This window comes from Phoca vitulina, unplaced genomic scaffold (genome assembly GCF_004348235.1).
Source record: "Phoca vitulina isolate PV1807 unplaced genomic scaffold, GSC_HSeal_1.0 scaffold2, whole genome shotgun sequence".
Classification (NCBI taxonomy): domain Eukaryota; kingdom Metazoa; phylum Chordata; class Mammalia; order Carnivora; family Phocidae; genus Phoca; species Phoca vitulina.
Genome location: NW_022589705.1, coordinates 12384633 through 12405372, shown reverse-complemented (window position 1 = coordinate 12405372; position 20740 = coordinate 12384633). Strand labels below are relative to the sequence as shown.

The 20740-nt window shown below is 38.1% G+C and overlaps 1 protein-coding gene across 1 annotated transcript in view; it reads right to left on the bottom strand.

Annotated features, from left to right (window-relative positions):
- The window catches only part of VAV3 (vav guanine nucleotide exchange factor 3), a 359106-nt gene that overhangs the window by 38907 nt on the left and 299459 nt on the right, over positions 1-20740 (bottom strand). Inside the window, exon 21 of the mRNA XM_032422283.1 lies at positions 8240-8305. Coding sequence (XP_032278174.1) covers positions 8240-8305 — 66 coding nt within the window. The remainder of the gene's footprint in view (positions 1-8239; positions 8306-20740) is intronic.

Sequence of the window (20740 nt, the reverse complement as noted above, 5' to 3'; positions counted from 1 at the left end):
CGACATATAAATATCATTGTTTTAAGCACAGGAGGCTTGAATCTTGTTCATACAAATGACAGAAAACTAACTAAAAATTCATTTTGCTTACATAATTAAATAAGAGTGGTATCAAGGGGCAGAGCAAGATGGCGGAGGAGTAGGAGACCTGGATTTCGTCTCCTCTCAGGAATTCAGTTGGATAGGGATCAAACCATTCTGAACACCTACAAACTCAACAGGAGATCAAAGAAAAGAATAGCAACAACTCTCTGAACAGAAAAGCGACCACTTTCTGGAAGGTAGGACGTGCAGAGAAGTGAATCCGAGGCGATATTCGGGAGGATAGACGGTGGTGGAGGGGGCCTCCGTCGGCCGCTTCTGGCAAGTGATAGAGTAGCGGAGCACAAAATCGGAACTTTTAGAAGTCGGCTCCGCTGTGGGAAGTCGCTCCGGTGGCTGAGTGGGGGGTGGAACCCTCGTGGGACAGTGTGGTCTCAGGACCCTCGGGGTCACAGAAAGACCGGGGGTGCCTGAGTGCGGCAGAGCTCCCAGGTGTCAGAGCAGGGAAGCCGGCTGCAGAGACGGAGCCGAGGCGCAGGCTCTCAGCTCGGGGTTGCCATAAACCGTGATCCGCAGCACAGTCGGGCCACTGCTCCTCCAGCAGGGACCCAACAAGCGGCAGATCCGGGGAGACTCACCTTCCTCCCCCGGGAGGAGAGGCGCGGGAGCACACCGCAGGGATCTGGTGGGTTTGGAGACTCCGCACTGGGTCGGGTGCCAGAGATAGAAACGCTCGGTCACAGGCCGGGTGAGCACGGAGTGCGGCCGGAGACCAGGGAGACGGGAGTGACTGACGGCTTTTCTCTGGGGGCGCACTGAGGAGCGCGGCCCCGAGTTCTCGGCTCCTCCGGGGCAGAGACTAGGAGGCCGCCATTTTCACTCTCCGCCTCCAAAGCTGTACGGAAAGCTTGCAGGGAACAAAAGCTCCGGAGAGCAAACCCAAGCAGATTACTTAGCCCAGACTGGCGAGGGTGGGGCAACTCCGCCTCCAGCAAAGACATTTGGGAACCACGGCAACAGGCCCCTCCCCCAAAAGATCAGCGAGAACAGCCAGCCAAGACCAAGTTTACCGATCAGTGAGAACGGCAGAACTCCAGTGCTAGGGGAATACTGCACATAGAATCCATGGCTTTTTTACCATGATTCTTTAGTCTTTCAAAGTTAATTATTTTTTTTAACTGTCTTTTTTTCTTTTTTCTTTTTGTTTTTTTTTTTGAATTTTTCTTTTTCTCTTTTTCAACCAACATCTTATCAATCCCTTTTTTAAAAAAACATTTTTATTTTTCATTTTTAGAGTCATATTCTATCCCTTCATAGTAGTTACCCATATTTTTGGTATATATATATAAGTTGTTCTCTCTTTAAAATTTTGAGATAGTTTCTTCTAACAGATCAAAATATACTCTAAATCTCTAGTGTATGGTTTTTTTCTATTCCCCTGCCTGATCACATTCTCTCCCCTTTTTTTTTTTTTAAATCCTCTTTTCTTTTTTCAAACAACTTATCAATTCCTTTTATAAAATTTTTTATAATTTCCATCTTTACAGTTATATTCCATCCCTTCATCATATCAACCCTTATTTTTGTACATATATAAGTTTTTCTTTCTTTAAAATTTTGGGAGGGACTTTCTTTTAACAGACCAAAATACACCCAAAATCTAGGGTGTGGCACTGATCTATAAACCAGCCTGATCATATTTGATCACATTCTGTTTTTGTTTTTTGTTTTGTTCTGTTTTTGTTTGTTTTTATCTTTATCTTTTTCTTTTTTTTTTTTTCGTTTTCTTTTTTCTCTCTTTCCCTTTCTTTTCCCACTGCTTCAGGTCTTTTCTGATTTGTTTAGAGTATATTTTCTGGGGACGTTGTTACCCTGCTAGCATTTTGTTCTCTCATTAATATATTCTCCTCTGCACAAAATGACAAGACGGAAAAAATCACCTCAACAAAAAGAACAAGAGGCAGTACCGACTGCCAGGGACCTACTCAATACGGACATTAGTACGATGTCAGATCTAGAGTTCAGAATCATCACTTTAAAGATACTAGCTGGGCTTGAAAAAAGCATGGAAGTTATTAGAGAAACCCTTTCTGGAGAAGTAAAAGAACTAAAATCTAACCAAGTAGAAATCAAAAAGGCTATTAATGAGGTGCAATCAAATATGGGGGCGCTAACTGCTAGGATAAATGAGGCAGAAGAGAGAATCAGTGAGATAGAAGACCAAATGATGGAAAATAAAGAAGCTGAGAAAAAGAGAGATAAACAACTACTGGATCACGAGGGCAGAATTCGAGAGATAAACGATACCATAAGACGAAACAACATTAGAATAATTGGGATCCCAGAAGAAGAAGAGAGAGAGGGGCAGAAGGTATAATGGAGCAAATTAGAGCAGAGAACTTCCCTAATTTGGGGAAGGAAACAGGCATCAAAATCCAGGAAGCACAGAGAACCCCTCTCAAAATCAATAAAAATAGGTCAACACCCCGACATCTAATAGTAAAACTTACGAGTCTCAGAGACAAAGAGAAAGTCCTGAAAGCAGCTCGGGAGAAGAGATATGTAACCTACAATGGTAGAAACATTAGATTGGCAACAGACCTATCCAGAGACCTGGCAGGCCAGAAAGGACTGGCAGGACATATTCAGAGCACTAAATGAGAAAAATATGCAGCCAAGAATACTATATCCAGCTAGGCTGTCATTGAAAATTGAAGGAGAGATAAAAAGCTTCCAGGACAAACAAAAACTAAAGGAATTTGCCAACACGAACCAGCCCTACAAGAAATCTTGAAAGGGGTCCTCTAAGCAAAGAGAGAGCCTAAAAGCAACACAGACCAGAAAGGAACACAGACAATATACAGTAACAGTCACCTTACAGGCAATACAATGGCACTAAATTCCTATCTTTCAATAGTTACCCTGAATGTAAATGGGCTAAATGCCCCAATCAAAAGACACAGGCTATCAGATTGTATTAAAAAACAAGACCCATCAATACGCTGTCTGCAAGAGACTCATTTTAGACCCAAAGACACCCCCAGATTGAAAGTGAGGGGGTGGAAAACCATTTACCATGCTAATGGACACCAAAAGAAAGATGGGGTGGCAATCCTTATATCAGACAAATTAGATTTTAAACCAAAGACTGTAATAAGAGATGAGGAAGGACACTATATCCTACTTAAAGGGTCTATCCAACAAGAAGATCTAACAATTGTAAATATCTATGCCCCTAACATGGGAGCAGCCAATTATATAAGGCAATTAATAACAAAAGCAAAGAAACACATCAACAATACAATAATAGTGGGGGACTTTAACACCCCCCTCACTGAAATGGACAGATCATCTAAGCAAAAGATCAACAAGGAAATAAAGACTTTAAATGACACACTGGACCAAATGGACTTCACAGACATATTCAGAACATTCCATCCCAAAGCAACGGAATACACATTCTTCTCTAGTGCCCATGGAACATTCTCCAGAATCGATCACATCCTAGGTCATAAATCAGGTCTCAACCGGTACCAAAAGATTGGGATCATTCCCTGCCTATTTTCAGACCACAATGCTTTGAAACTAGAACTCAATCACAAGAGGAAAGTCGGAAAGAACTCAAATACATGGAGGCTAAAGAGCATCCTACTGAAGAATGAATGGGTCAACCAGGAAATTAAAGAAGAATTAAAAAAATTCATGGAAACCAATGAAAATGAAAACACAACTATTCAAAATCTTTGGGATGCAGCAAAGGCAGTCCTAAGAGGAAAGTATATAGCAATACAAGCCTTTCTCAAGAAACAAGAAAGGTCTCAAGTACACAACCTAACCCTACACCTAAAGGAGCTGGAGAAAGAACAGCAAATAAAGCCTAAACCCAGCAGGAGAAGAGAAGTAATAAAGATCAGAGCAGAAATCAATGAAATAGAAACTAAAAGAACAGTAGAACAGATCAACGAGACAAGGAGCTGGTTCTTTGAAAGAATTAACAAGATTGATAAACCCCTGGCCAGACTTATCAAAAAGAAAAGAGAAATGACCCAAATCAACAAAATCATGAATAAAAGAGGAGAGATCACAACCAACACCAAAGAAATACAAACAATTATAAGAACATATTATGAGCAACTTTATGCCAGCAAATTAGATAACCTGGAAGAAATGGATGCATTCCTAGAGATGTATCAACTACCAAAACTGAACCAGGAAGAAATAGAAAACCTGAACAGACCTATAACCACTAAGGAAATTGAAGCAGTCATCAAAAATCTCCCAAAACACAAAAGCCCAGGCCCAGATGGCTTCCCAGGGGAATTCTACCAAACATTTCAAGAAGAATTAATACCTATTCTTCTGAAACTGTTCCAAAAAATAGAAATGGAAGGTAAACTTCCAAACTCATTTTATGAGGCCAGCATTACCTTGATCCCAAAACCAGACAAAGACCCCATCAAAAAGGAGAATTACAGACCAATATCCCTGATGAACATGGATGCAAAAATTCTCACCAAAATACTAGCCAATAGGATCCAACAGTACATTAAAAGGATTATTCATCACGACCAAGTGGGATTTATCCCTGGGCTGCAAGTTTGGTTCAACATCCGCAAATCAATCAACGTGATACAATACATTAACAAAAGAAAGAACAAGAATCATATGATCCTCTCAATAGATGCAGAAAAAGCATTTGACAAAGTACAGCATCCTTTCTTGATCAAAACTCTTCAAAGTATAGGCATAGAGGGTACATACCTCAATATCATAAAAGCCATCTATGAAAAACCTACAGCGAATATCATTGTCAATGGGGAAAACCTGAGAGCTTTCCCCCTAAGGTCAGGAACGCGGCAGGGATGTCCACTATCACCACTGCTATTCAACATAGTATTGGAAGTCCTAGCCACAGCAATCAGACAACAAAAAGAAATAAAAGGCATCCAAATCGGCAAAGAAGTCGTCAAACTCTCACTGTTTGCAGATGATATGATACTTTATGTGGAAAATCCCAAAGACTCCACCCCAAAACTGCCAGAACTCATACAGGAATTCAGTAAAGTAGCAGGATATAAAATCAATGCACAGAAGTCAGTGGCATTCCTATACACCAACAACAAGACAGAAGAAAGAGAAATTAAGGAGTCGATCCCATTTACAATTGCACCCAAAACCATAAGATACCTAGGAATAAATCTAACCAAAGAGGCAAAGGATCTGTACTCAGAAAACTATAAAATACTCATGAAAGAAATTGAGGAAGACACAAAGAAATGGAAAAACGTTCCATGCTCATGGATTGGAAGAACAAATATTGTGAAGATGTCAATGCTACCTAGAGCAATCTACACATTCAATGCAATCCCCATCAAAATACCATCCACTTTTTTCAAAGAAATGGAACAAATAATCCTAAAATTTGTATGGAACCAGAAAAGACCGCGCATAGCCAGAGGAATGTTGAAAAAGAAAAGCAAAGCTGGCGGCATCACAATTCCGGACTTCCAGCTCTACTACAAAGCTGTCATCATCAAGACAGTATGGTACTGGCACAAAAACAGGCACATAGATCAGTGGAACAGAATAGAGAGCCCAGAAATGGACCCTCAACTCTATGGTCAACTCATCTTTGACAAAGCAGGAAAGAATGTCCAATGGAAACAAGACAGTCTCTTCAACAAATGGTTTGGGAAAATTGGACAGCCACATGCAGAAGAATGAAACTGGACCATTTCCTTACACCACACACAAAAATAGACTCCAAATGGTTGAAAGACCTCAATGTGAGACAGGAGTCCATCAAAATCCTAAAGGAGAACACAGGCAGCAACCTCTTCGACCTCAGCTGCAGCAACTTCTTCCTAGAAACATCGCCAAAGGCAAGGGAAGCAAGGGCAAAAATGAACTATTGGGACTTCATCAAGATAAAAAGCTTTTGCAAAGCAAAGGAAACAGTCAACAAAACCAAAAGACAACCGACAGAATGGGAGAAGATATTTGCAAATGACATATCAGATAAAGGGCTAGTATCCAAAATCTATAAAGAACTTATCAAACTCAACACCCAAAGAACAAAGAATCCAATCAAGAAATGGGCAGAAGACATGAACAGACATTTTCCCAAAGAAGACATCCAAATGGCCAACAGACACATGAAAAAGTGCTCAATATCACTCGGCATCAGGGAAATCCAAATCAAAACCTCAATGAGATACCACCTCACACCAGTCAGAATGGCTAAAATTAACAAGTCAGGAAATGACAGATGTTGGCGGGGATGCGGAGAAAGGGGAACCCTCCTACACTGTTGGTGGGAATGCAAGCTGGTGCAGCCACTCTGGAAAACAGTATGGAGGTTCCTCAAAAAGTTGAAAATAGAGCTACCATATGATCCAGCAATTGCACTACTGGGTATTTACCCCAAAGATACAAAAGTAGGGATCCGAAAGGGTACGTGCACCCCGATGTTTATAGCAGCAATGTCCACAATAGCCAAACTGTGGAAAGAGCCAAGATGTCCATCAACAGATGAATGGATAAAGAAGATGTGGTATATATATACAATGGAATATTATGTAGCCATCAAAAGGAATGAGCTCTTGCCATTTGCAACGACGTGGATGGAACTGGAGGGTATTATGCTGAGCGAAATAAGTCAAACAGAGAAAGACATGTATCATATGACCTCACTGATATGAGGAATTCTTAATCTCAGGAAACAAACTAAGGGTTGCTGGAGTGGGGGGTGGGGTGGGAGGGATGGGGTGACTGGGTGATGGACACTCGGGAGGGTATGTGCTCTGGTAAACGCTGTGAATTGTGCAAGACTGTTGAATCTCAGATCTGTACCTCTGAAACAAATAATGCAATATATGTTAAGAAAGAAAAAAAAAGAAGAAGAATGTAGCAGGAGGGGAAGAATGAAGGGGGAGAAATCGGAGGGGTAGACGAACCATGAGAGACGATGGACTCTGAAAAACAAACTGAGGGTTCTAGAGGGGAGGGCGGTGGGAGGATGGGTTAGCCTGGTGATGGATATTGAGGAGGGCACGTTCTGCATGGAGCACTGGGTGTTATGCACAAACAATGAATCATGGAACACTATATCTAAAACTAATGATGTAATGTATGGGGATTAACGTAACAATAAAAAAATTTTTAAAAAAAGTAAGAGTGGTATCAAAGTTCAACAGTTTCCTAAGATTATTAGATAAGAACATGTGACATTAGATCACAGAACCAATAGAATAGCAAATTGTTTTTGATTCCCTTTGCTTTTGAAATTAATGAAGCTGGAATGAGTACAGTAAATTAATCTACAGACTACATTCTGAAATCAAGGATGGCAGACATTTATAATATTAAAAAGGATGTCCAGTTTGTAAATCTAGGAAGGACTGAAATATACCAAGCAAGATAATTTAAGGAGTTTTTTTAACCATAAACTCCATTATATTAGTAAAGGAATTTCATTTACTTCAAATCAAGAACTTCAAAAGTTGCATAGAAAAATCAACCCTAAACATCAACTTACAAAAAAAATAATGTCACCTTAAACAGAAATTTATAAATCTAATAAAACACCAGAAAGCACATTTTATGTTATATTCATCCATAATAATGTTTGAGTAAATGCTCATTCATTCTCCTTGTATCTATCTAATGTGCTTGATGTTTTCAGAAAATGCCATTATGACATTAAATAAACAGTAATGATAAACTAAAGCACAGAAAAATGTATTTAGAGATTTGATTGAAGATTTTGTGGACTTCATGCTATTATGCTTTCAAACACACTAGTGGAAGCATAACATCTCTCTATAACCCAAAATGACTAGGAATAGATTAGAGCCTACCATTCTCACCTCCATGAGAAAACGGGAAAATGCATCTAATCTATAGCTTTGATTTATTCCTTCTAACACCTTGTAGACAATTTATTTTTGTAAACGTAGCTACTAAGTTGGATTTTCTCCTTGCATATACCAATTAAAAATATTTTCTGACAATGGAATCATGAGGATTTTAGACTTGTAATAACATTGACCATATATTCAAACCTGAAATAATATGATCCCTCCAGAAAATATTAATAACATTATTGAGTGACAAGACCATATCCTTTATACATTCTTACACAATTAATTACAGCATCAAAACCAGGAAAAAATGGAAAGAAAACACTCATACTTACACATGGGCAAGGCTTGACAGCATCACTTGGAAAAAATCCAACCTCTCCAGATGCTAAATTTCTACCCTAAATTAGGGAAAAAAATAATACCAGTTTTGAGAACCCATTTACCACAAATGATAATCTCATAATGCTGTGTACATGGTGTTGTTTTTCAGGATTCCCCAGAATTACATGTTTTGTCCAGTCCTAAGCATTAATTTACTATGGCTCAGGGAAAAAAGCAGAAGCAAAGAGGTTTTAAAATTATTAAACTTTACATGTTGTTTCAGATGATAATTATAAAATAAGAATTCAAGTTTGACTTCCCAAACTACCATTCAGTCTTGTTAACTTTACATCCCTCACTCCAATACAGAGATAATAGCATATTTGATCTATTTTATGTTCACTAATACAAGTAGATACATTGGTTTTGTGCAGGCTCACAATTAGAAATGTGATTTAGATGGTTACTATTGGTATCTTTAACAGAAATCATAAGAACATTCCTCCAACAAGACAGGAGACATTTTAAGACTTGTGGAAATGAAAACCAACATGATATGATGTTTTAGGTGGTTTTCAGATTTAGGAGAAAGGACAGGGTACTGATCAAGAGAAGAAGACAGATAAGATGTTGGAGGAAAGTATTATAAGTTAAAATGACACTGCAAATGAGAAGAGAGGGAAGAAATTAGCGGAATAAGGAAAACCTAAACACCAAATGGACAAAAAAATACTTAAGAATTTATTCTTGGAGACCTTTGATCAAATTCTTTAAAAAAAAAAAAAAAAAAAAAATGTAAATTGGTACAGCCACTGTGGAAAACAGTATTGAGGTTCCTCAAAAGATTAAAAAATATAAGTAACAGTTATTCTACTACTGGTATTTATGCAAAGAAAACAAAAACACTAATTCAAAAAGATACATGCACCCCTACGTTTACTGCAGCGTTATTTTACAATACCCAAGATATGGAAGCAACCCAAGTGTCCACTGATAGATGAATGGATAAAGAAGATGTGGTGTATGCATACAATGAAATGTTACTCAGGCATAAAAATGGATGAGATCTTGCCATCTGTGACAGCATGGATGGGTCTAGAGGGTATTATGCTAAATGAAATAAGTCATACAGAGAAAGACAAATACCATATGATTTCACTTATATGCAGAATCTAAAAAACAAATGAAAAAAACAAACAAAAAGCAGAAACAGACCCATAAATACAGAGAACAAACTGGTCATTCCCAGAAGGAAGATATTTGAGGGGATGGGCTAAAGGGGTGACAGGGAGTGGGAGATACAAGCTTCCAGTTATGGAATGAATAAGTCACCAGAATAAAAGGTAGAGCAGAGAGAATATAGTCAATGGTATTATAATAGTGTTATCTGGTGACAGATGGGAGCTACACTCGTGAGCACAGCAAAATATACAGACCTGTCAAATCACTATGCTGCCCACCTGAAACAATGTAACATTCTGTTTTACTTCACACACACACACACACACACACACAATCTCAAGACACTAACCCTGCAATTTTTTCCCTTTTGCAGAAAGACAAACTATACTCAAAACACACTGCAACAATCAGAACATGTAATTAAAAAGTTCTTATGAGATGACTTCTTCTTCTCCAAAAATTGGGCTTATTTTTGCTATTCAACAATTGCTTCTTCTCAGTAGCTGAGTAAATAGCATTGACTGGATATTACATGCTCGCTTATTTTTGACAAAGAAAAGTAACCAAAAAAAAAAAAAAAAGATCAGCAAATATTTCCCTCTTGAAACAGTATACTTTTGTGCCCATGGCGCTTGGCTATGAGTTTGTAGAGAAGGTTTTATAAAGTGAGAATCCAGAATTAAAGGATGAGGAGGAGGAAGAAGAGAAGAAAAAAAGGGGGGAAGAGGTGAGAGGGGCATGGGAGAGAGGGGAGGTGTAGCAGGAAAGGGGGAAGGGTCAGAGAAAGGGAAAAAGGACAGAAAGGAGATGAGGAAGGGTGGGGTTAGGACAGAGGGAAAACAAATAACCAAGCAAAGAGAAGATGTTCATTTGGGCAAGGTTCTAAAACTGTATCACACTTGCGTATCAGGAAAAAGGTAAATGAACAAGTGGAATACTCATTCATTTATTCAACAAATACAGTATCAATATTAATTTGGTTAGGCACTTAGGAAAATGCAAAAATTCATAAATCATTCCTGTTTCCCCCTATCTTCTCAGAGCAAAGATACATACACCCATACTTTTAATACAAGGTGGAAAGGGCTAAATACTGTTAGGTGCAGAGGAGAGGCTATGGAAATTGGAAAGATATTTTCAGTATTAGGGGTTTGCCTGAAAGCTACATGGAAGAGTAAGGGGCACATGAATATAAAATGTGTGGGATGTGAACACATAGAGATGGAAATGGAGGAGAACATTCTGAAAACAAAATAAAGCATGAGAAAGGAATTGGGGTATAAAAATACAGGTTGTGCAAAGGCAACACAGGCAGAGTCTAATAATGGCTTACACTTAGTGCACCCTTACTGTATGCTACACACTACTCTGAGCATTTCATAATCCTTACAGTGGTCCTTTGTAGTAGGCCCAGTTATTATCCCCATTTTATAGGTGAGGAAAATGAGGCACAGAGAAGTTAAATGATCACCCCATGATCACAGAGCCAGCAGTGACATAACCAGAATTCAAATTCATATGTTCTAACTTCAGAGCTTGGTGCTGCCTCTCTACACAAGCACTGGACTCCTAAAGGAGGACAGAGGGACGTGGAGCTAAAAGGTGGCAGGGAACCAGTTTGACTGAGACATGAATTTACCATTGGTGAGGGAGTTTCAGTGACGCGGTTATGTGCTTTAAAAGAAGTAAACTGACATCAGTGTGCAAGCTGGCCTGTAGATGGGCGTGGCTTGGTAGGTGAGAATATCATTAGAGAACTGTATCATGGTAAGGGGGAGGAGAAAGCGGGGCTAGAAACATTATGGCACTAGAGTCTATGGGGCTTACCTGGGGAGTGGGTGAGGAAGAGAAGACCATGGGAGTTAAAGACTAGAGGAAAGTCAAGGATGGAGGTGATTACATAAGGCACCCAAACAGATAATCTGGATGTAGATGCCAATTATACAGAGGGGAAACTTAAAGTCAATGGAGCAAGACTATCATGGAAGAAAATGCAGACAGAAGAAGATAAAAGAGCTTACAGGAATTAGTGTAACCAGGAGGCAGGAAGGACGTACCAGAGGGAGGAGAGTCACAGACTAGAGGGTGATGAGAACACAGTAGCTATAAGGTTGGAATGAAGTGTTACTCTCATTCAACTGCGTATTCTGAGTGCTTTATTTATTTTAAGCATGACATTGAGGTACAAGTAAATAAGTATGATATTTGGGGACTGTACGCCTAGCCAGACCTCTGTACGGGATGCACTGCAATGCTACTCGAGTACAACATATACAGGTATGTGGGCTGGAGCCATACACCAAAGGAGGCTCAGGAGAGGAAAAGAGAAGGGTGATCGTTTTTAAAAAGTAAAATCGGACCTCTGAGAGCACACTAAAGGAAATAAGTCTATTTTGCAGGGGAGAGGCCAGAGAGAGAGCTCTATGACGGTCTTTCAAAACTATAGTTGAAGATAAATCAACAAGTTGGAAGATTACAGCTATTCTAAGAATGGTGAACTGTCAATTCACATTCGTCAGAAAAAAGAACACATGATCTTCATCTTTGGAAAGCAGAGTTTAAGAGAAGCAGTGCTATTTCGTTGACAGTGCATGTTGGCCAATACAATGGCACCTATTTCCCTAGAACAAAACTGACACAGGGTCCCTCATACGGACTGATACTTTCACTTATTCCTCCCCCAAAGCTGGGTTTGCACATTCCTACTCTGTCATCTCTTCTATAAAAATGTCCTCACTCTGCAGGTGCAGGTTTAATCTCGCCCTGTCCTCCTCCGGCACCTTCCCAGACTGTTAGTAGTACACTGCCACATGGAGGTCATTATTGCTCTACACGGTCTTCTCCTTTACTAGACTGAATTCTTCAAATCTGGGACAAGGTCACTTTTTACGAGAGAATGCCAAATGCATAGTAAGTGTTTCAGAAATGTTTGTAATTTGAGGTATTTCTCAATCTGATAGTCCCATGTCAGTGAGGAGCATGACCTTAAGTTCCTCTTAACTGAAAAGAAGAAAATATACCACACTTTGTTTTCACACAGTCGAGCACTGAGAAGCATTAAACTGTTTCTATATATGAAAATATTCTTATAGTGGCACTGCTTGACATTTTATATAAGCAAGCAGTGTGCTGAAGAAGGTAATGCACAAAATAGAGAGAAATGAGGTGAGAACACAAAGAATGCAAGAGTAGGAGACACATTAATGAATTTTATAACTTCTGAGGGTGCATGGACCGGCCCACCTTTTTTGTCATTCTTCCTTTATAGAACCAAGGGTTCCGCCTGAAAGGCATGAATGGGAACTGTAACTGTCCTAGACAGTAGAGGCAGGGGCATGGTCATATAAGAAATGGCCTAAAACTAGGGTAAACATGCAATTTTCTGTCCAAACCAGGATCTTTTGAGAGGGAAGGGTAGTGATTAATAACTATGCCAGGACAACAGGTATAAATTGGGACTGTTAGGGGTAAACCAGGATGTATGGTTACTGTATCAAAAACCATTTTGTTCTTTTTCCCTGCATTTCAAGAACACTACTGGAGTTTTCTCAGGAAAGGGAAACTTTCACTAAACAGACTACCAAGGTCATTCTGAATTATTTTTTCCTTAATAAAATGCCTTAGCAGTGCAGGTTACATTTCTTTAATGGTCTTAGGCATCCCTTAGATGACAGAGGTGAGAGATAACATATCTTAACAGATGAATAAAACTGCATTTCCTCACTAATTCCTATGAGATGTCAGTTTTAGCTGTGGGGGGGAATATGCGCTGTATTCAATGATTTTCCACTTATTAAGGTAATAAGCATCCTACAACATTTGGAAGATTAAAAAACAAAGTAATGTGTAAGAGGAGTGTCTTTGCTTCCCTGGTGGAAGTGTGTGGGATGTACATTGATAATTCCTTAATGCTAATGGGTGGAGCACCTGTCAATCCCTTATGCGTGGACAGAACAGCAGACTGTAGCTAGGAAATAAGCCATTTGCAAAGCCAATGATTTTGTGCACTTTATGTGATGATCCATCTATGAAATTTTTACTAACTTTGATGAGAGGCATGCAGCTGAATTTTCTTCTTTGCATTCCTGTGTGGGCATTGTATTCTGGGCCAGATAATCAACGTGTCGTTCCTTTTATGCCCCTTACAAATGCCAGAGATAGGAAATCTTCTTTGTTAGTTATCCCCCGTCTAATATTTGTTCTTGTGAGTCCCTTAACATCTTCAAGGTCAATTTGAAAACATTCCTCTTTCATAGTTACATGTCATCTGATGTACCACACAGTACTATCTTTATGTGCATTTATTCTACAGGGCATTCTCTATATTATGTGAGGAGACTTTTGTAAATCTAACAGTAAAGGCTGATTCATTCTTATGAAAATATTTTCTTTGGAAAGTTTCTGAGAAAATAAGTTATGGTAAGAAAAGATGCACCTTTATAATTTTCATTAGCTAAAGTAGAGCAGGTACAAAGCAAAATAATATTAAATAATAATTCATAAAATAATGATGCCTTCTGTTCTGAAAAGCAAGTTGCTTCCTGTAGAAAAATGTATCAAACTAAAATTATTGCTAACTTTCTCTGAAATTCCTGAACATCACAAATATTCAGACACTTCCTTATTTCTAACTGACCTTAGATTATAACTATTTTTCATTTTTCCCCAATAAGAATCCACAGAGAACCATAATGAATTTAAACTACATTAAGTCTGCTGGTAGAAATGATATTTACAATCTACCTGTACAGAGAAAAACATTAATGTATGCTGCCATGGCAGAGCTGAAACTGCTTTTTTAAAACTCATAGACAAGGATGGCTTAAAATGACAGAGGATATCCTCCAAAAATCTTAATCGTAAATTGCTGGGCTCCTAACTTTGCAAAAAGGAGAAAGAACTGCTTTAAGAAAAATACAGAGTGTCTTTTCCCTGTGGCTCATTTATCCCCTTAATACCACCTGGATTGGAGCTTTAATGCACTCCTGGAATAGCACTGAACAATTTGAAACAGATGTGGAAAGCTGAATTTAAAAGGGACAGATTAATGGTTATTTATGAAAGATTGGAAATTTTCCCAAGTTACAATGCCCTAAACACTTTCAACATATGCATGAAGGTGCTGAGGAGATTACTAAGCAATTTATCACACATGGGTAATGGCCAGAGCAACTGTCACCTTACCTAGTCCTCTCTGTCAGAAATGTATAGTCTGGGTATGTTGGGGAAGAAGACATACGGGGTAGCCATGAATTATGGGAATCTAGGCAAATATACAAATTAGTTTACTGACCAGATGGATGGATGGATGATGAATAGCTTGTACCAAGCACTATTTCTGGAATTATTCTGACAGGCTTTGTGAGTACGTGCAATAGAACCAAAGGACTGGAAAAGGAGAGAAGCAGGACAAAGACCCTGTCTGAAATTGACCTTTGGTAAGGAACTGTGATCCTAGCTGCCACCATACTGTAACCATTGTTATCAGTTAAATATACATCAGTGCTAGTTCTTGGAAAACACAGAAAATCACTACCATACAGTAGGGAGGTGGCATTGGGAGAGCTCATTCTATTTCCAGCTCTGCTATAAAAGAACTGTATAACCTTAGGCAAATCTCCATGGTAAAACAAGAATGATGACAAGATCTGCCACACATGCCTCACTAGGGTAATACAAGGATCAAAGAATTAACATGTCTGAAAACACATGATGATTGCTAAAAACTAGTTTCTATTTTTTCCACAATACTGCTTTTTGATTATTCCCAATTTTCTCACTTCTAAATTTTTTTTGTTGGCTGTTCATGTGTTATTAAAATAGAAATACCTAGCCTGGTAATAATCCCACCACCCTCCTTATATTTAGACAAGTTTGCTAAGCCACAAGTAACACAGACTCCCGTATAACTTTCACCTGAACAAGAAATACTACATTCAGAGAGTCCATTTCCTTATCTCAAATGTGCTAATGTTTTCATGCAAGTATACACATTCTTTCATCATTAACTGCTTCCTGTATGACAAGTAAGATGTGCATTTTTCCACCAGTAAACAACTTGAAAATTTGCCAAGCATAATGGCATAGGGTTATACCGAATGGTCATTACAATGAATTCCAAAATATTCACGCACATATACAGAAGAACAAAAACATAGCCTAGTGCTTTTATCATTTGTTAGTCAAAAGAGAATAGGATTAACTTTTGTCCAGTGCATAAACTCCTGAGGTTTTTCAAAAGACTATATAAAATTCATATTCCTAATCTAGTTCATTTGTAGTTAAGTGGCTGTCACAGGCTTAGAATTCCAAATAACTTTAAAAAAAACTTGTATCTTGGTCTAGAATCTTTGAAATTTATTTTCAATTTATAAGGGTTTATAATTGCATCACATCATCAAAACATATAACAAAAGCCTCAATTATATTTGATGGCTTTTTGAATGCACACAAGATTGTTTGTGTTTACTACATCACTGAGATTCTGTCAGAAAGAAGTGTCAAAAACTCAAAAAAAAAAAAAAAACCCTAAAAGTTGTGAAATGTACACTAACAGAAAACCCACTAAAAAGCCATAAGTTATATTTTTACACTTATATGTGAGATGAATATAATAGCAGAACGATACTTTGCAGAACATTTTTCTTATTATCCAAAAAATGTATTCTGTGGGGTTCCTGGATTTCTCTAGCAGGGAAGGGAATGCTCTAGTTTTTCATGTCTTGAGGCTTTTTCTCTAAAGTCTTACGAGGTAAGATATTGTACGTGATGTAATCCTGAATCAAAATTTAATAAATCTATGTTTCTGGTGAAGGAAAGAAAAGAATACCTTTGATGAAAGAAAAAAAAATTAGCAAGCAAAAATCAATCTGAATGTAGGTAGGCCAAATCCCAAGTGGTTACTTATTACAAAATCTGGAAAGAACAAGGATCTACCACTCTTGGAAGAAATCCTATCTGGGGAGAGGCTATATAACCCTAAAAGTAAACCAGGCTTGACAGAGGTCCAAAATATAGAAATTCGTTTTTCTAATCCTGGCAGACAACTAATGGATGTTTTCCTATCCTTGGTGATTTTAATCTTAAGTAATCACAAAGGAAATATCCCGAGTAATAGCACCATACACATCAAACACTCATGGCAGCATTAGATATTTTTAAAGAATTTACTTTTTTACTAAGAACAAAATTACTGCTTTAATGAAAAGTGTACTGACTACCTGATAAGTATGAGGGATTATGCTACATACTAGGGGATTAAAAATGACTAAACATGGGTATCATCTTCAAGGATCTCATTCAGATTATGTTGGTTCCTTAATTAGCTTTTGCTTTGGTCATTTTCATAGAATTCTGGACTAGAGAAAAAAACCTAGGAGGTAATAATTTGATATGGATAGACAGTTGGGAGCCTGATGTTCTATTCCTGTCCTTCTGATCCTTGAGTAAGTCATATAACCTTTTATGGCTTCAATATTCTCACCTGTGAAATGACAGGGTTTGACCCAAGGGTTTTTTTTTGTTTTGTTTTTGTTTTTTTTGACCCAAGAATTTCTGAGGTCTCTTTTAACACCAAAGTTCTTTGCTTATATGAGCACTTTTCCTAATTACCTACAGTTCTCCAGTCAGTTACTGTTACTAAGAAGTATTTGATCCACAAATTCTTAATCAGGGATATTACATGTCAGTAATTGAGTCTGTTTGCACTTATTTATAGAAGATAAAGACATTTCAGATCCTAAATGACTTTAATTTTACCTCAGTGTGAAGTCCTCTATTTTCCAGGGTACACAGGATTGACTTGTTAGAAATGACATTCATTCATTCACTCTCCAGGAACTCCAATTACCATGAACAATTAAAATCCAATATATGTTATAATCTGAGAAATTATTTGGACCAAAGTCTTTAGAGCGTATGCCTGTGCACACTCTACTGAAACCCCTTGTGGTGTCAAATCAACAGTCATATCAGATGTAATTGCGGATTGGTGGTCCACTGAAGGTATTCTGTGACTGACACACCCTTGTAGTAATTATGGCAGAATGCAGTTTCTGTGGTAATAAAATAACAGAAGAAAATATACCACAACAGAATTTCTCAGAACTATCCCCCTTAATAATGTTGCTTTCTATTGGGAAAAAAAAGACTTCACTGTCTAAACTTCTCCTTAGACAGAGGTGTCCTCCCCTATGTACATTATAACCTACATTCTGCCCTGTAGCAAACATAGGAAAAATACAAGTGAAGAGCTGTTAACCAAAAATGCCCATCTTGAGAGTTAACAATTAGGACCTCACCCACTTTGTCAGGAGCTTGCCAATTCCCACAATACAGTCTGTACACTTGGAAACATTCCTGCAAACTCAGTTTATGATCTATTCAATCAAAGCCAGTTGGCAATCACCCAGGGAGAATGTTTCTTACGGGCCTTCACTAACCTCTATTATCGTCTATAATCATCTCTCCCGGGCCTCCCCTGTTCTATTATAGTCACGCTCTGCCTTTTTCTTCTTCCCTGTAATTAGGGACCCTGATTTAATGCAATATTTTGAGGTAAACACCTGTCAAAATAAAGGTCTCATTATTGCATGACATACTATTACCAAATAAGCTGTACTATTTTCACATGGCTTTTTACCCCCACATCCACAATTTCAATTCTGCTGTGGCTTCTCCTGACTTTATACAAGGAATGGGCAAGTGGTGAGAGGAAGTTCAGAAGCAAAGTCAAGGTCAACTGAGGAACACCCTGAAACTATGCTCCAGCACTGCCTAAAAAGGTATCCCTGCGATGACAAAAACCAAGTTTGGGATTTCACAAAGAAATGCTCTGGAGCAGGATTCTGAATGGGGAAAAACACAGTTCCCAGAGATGTTTATTCTATGGTTTATAATGCCAAAGCGATGAGCCTTTTGGTATCAAGAATCAGTTTTCTTAACAAAGAAGATTTGATTCTTTAAAAAAATTTTTTTTTCATGTTCTTATTTGCCTCTGATTATGATACAGCCTGGCACCTGAATTTTAGATCAGGAAAAAAAAAAAATATATATATATATAGTTTTAAAAAATTCTATTGTAGCTAATATTCCTGTGTGGTCTAGAAGAAACTAGAAAAGTCTCTTAATGTAGAGCAAAGGAAAAGATTCCTTTGAAATGATTTGGCTACTAAAATTGCAGGGAGAGATGTCCGGAGAAAAGACCTACTAACTCCACTCCACTGTACCTCCCTTCCCAGACCCCAGAGGGTTTCTGGACAGGTCATGTGTTACAGGACAGATTGCTTAAGGCTTTCAACACAAAAGGTCAATAGTGCCTACAGCTGAGTCCACAAGTAAGCAAACCATTCCCTAAGCAAAGTTTGTTTTCTGTAAACCCGTCTCATGTTCCTTCCTATTCTCCCTCCCTCTCCTTGAGCCATCTTACACCTTCCTCATCCAACCTCGCTCTAAGAAAAAGGCTCATGATTTTACCCTTTTTTATTTACACTAACTATTCCCTTCAGAATTTATAATTTGTGCTTTTATAAGAAAATAGAGTCTAAGTAGGAGTAAAAAGTTTAATATCTGATTAAAGAAATTTCAAGAACTGGGTACAGGAATTGGGAAGGCAGAGTGGTCTTGTATGAGCCTACACACATTAGTGGGACTCTTCATATGAAACATGGGGAAGACGAAATTTTTTAAAAATTTTAAAAAACAATCATTTTCCCACTTCTGGAAAATGAAGCTTATCTTTCAAATTCATTAGCCATTATACAGAAATATACTTTTTCTCCTTTTCAATTTTCTTTCAAGTTTACTTCCTATAATTTTTATAATACCCTCGTGAGTCATTTAGGTATTAAAATCCTCATTTTATAGATGAGGAATTTGAGGACATAAGGTTAAATAGCTTTAAGACTATTCTGAGAGAACAAAGATAAATTTAACTCTGACAAGATGAATATTTTAATGGTCTTTCAGATAACATCATAAAGTATAATTTGAGTTCATAAACAATGAATTTGAAAACTTGTAAATAACATAGTATAGAAATAGCAGCTCTGAATAGCATTATTCATTCTAGACCTACCACTGAATGCCTATTTTATGCTAGGCACTGGAGATAAAGAGATGAAAGCCATGGTTCTTATCTTTCTGGAGTGCTCTAACCAGGCAGGGAGAACAATGAACAGACCATGAGGATACACTAGAAGTGTTATGACAGAAACCCTTTGGTTCAGAGAAGACCTCAAAGGAGGTGCCCCAAAATTGACCTTGATGGTACAGAAGGATTTAGCTAAGAGAATGGGAAGTAGAAGGGAAAATTCAGACAGAAGGTAAAATATGAATCAATACCTAAAGGTTTGAAAAAAACATGTCTTCTATGAAAAAGATACTCCCCAATTGAACCCTTAATTTTTTTCTAGGTTAGAATGAGGAAAACATATCTGTTAAAAAAAAAAATCGCATGGACAACTAAATGGTCAATTATAAGCAGTAGAACTGTAATCAGTGTGCCAAAAATATATATATTTTTTCCACAATTGCCTTTGCTAAATATAGCAGGCATACGGGAAGTAAAATTTCCTTGACCTGGTAAACTAAGACAAGGTTCACCTCCTTCATGCAAACATAACAACAGTGCTTTAGGGCTAAGATGGTAGCAAAGGGGATTAAAAAAACAAACTTTTTATTTAAATTCAATTTAGTTAACATATACTGTATTAATAGTTTCAGGGGTAGAATTTAGTGATTCATCAGTTGCATATAACATACAGTGCTCATTCCATCAAGTGCCCTCCTTGATGCCCATCACCCAGTTACCCCATCCCCCAACCCACCTCCCCTCGAGCAACACTCAGTTTGTTTCCTAGAGTTAAGAGTCTCTTGAGTTTGCAAAGGGAAAGTTAACACCTTCTTGCCCCTGGCGAAGTCAAGAGCCACCCCTCCCCCACCTTGCCTCTGGAAGCAGGGTAAGGAGGAATGCTTCCCTCAGGACAATCTCTCAAGTTCTCTCCAAACTCAACTTATTTTCTGACTTTTCAATTTTCCTTCGAAGCAAAGAGTTAAAAAAATTTATAAAGCAAAAACTTCTACATAAAGCAATGCTGTGTTTCCTGATTGTTCTACCAAAGAACTAAACTGCCTTTAAAAATGTATTTTTTTCTTTAGAGGTGTTAAGAATTATAAATGATTCTCCTAAAACAAAGGTAGGATAGTCTAACATATAGAACTAAGACAGGAGGGGAAGAATGAAGGTGGGGGGGGGAAATCAGAGGGGTAGACAACCATGAGAGACTATGGACTCTGAGAAACAAACTGAGCATTCTAGAGAGGAGGAGGGT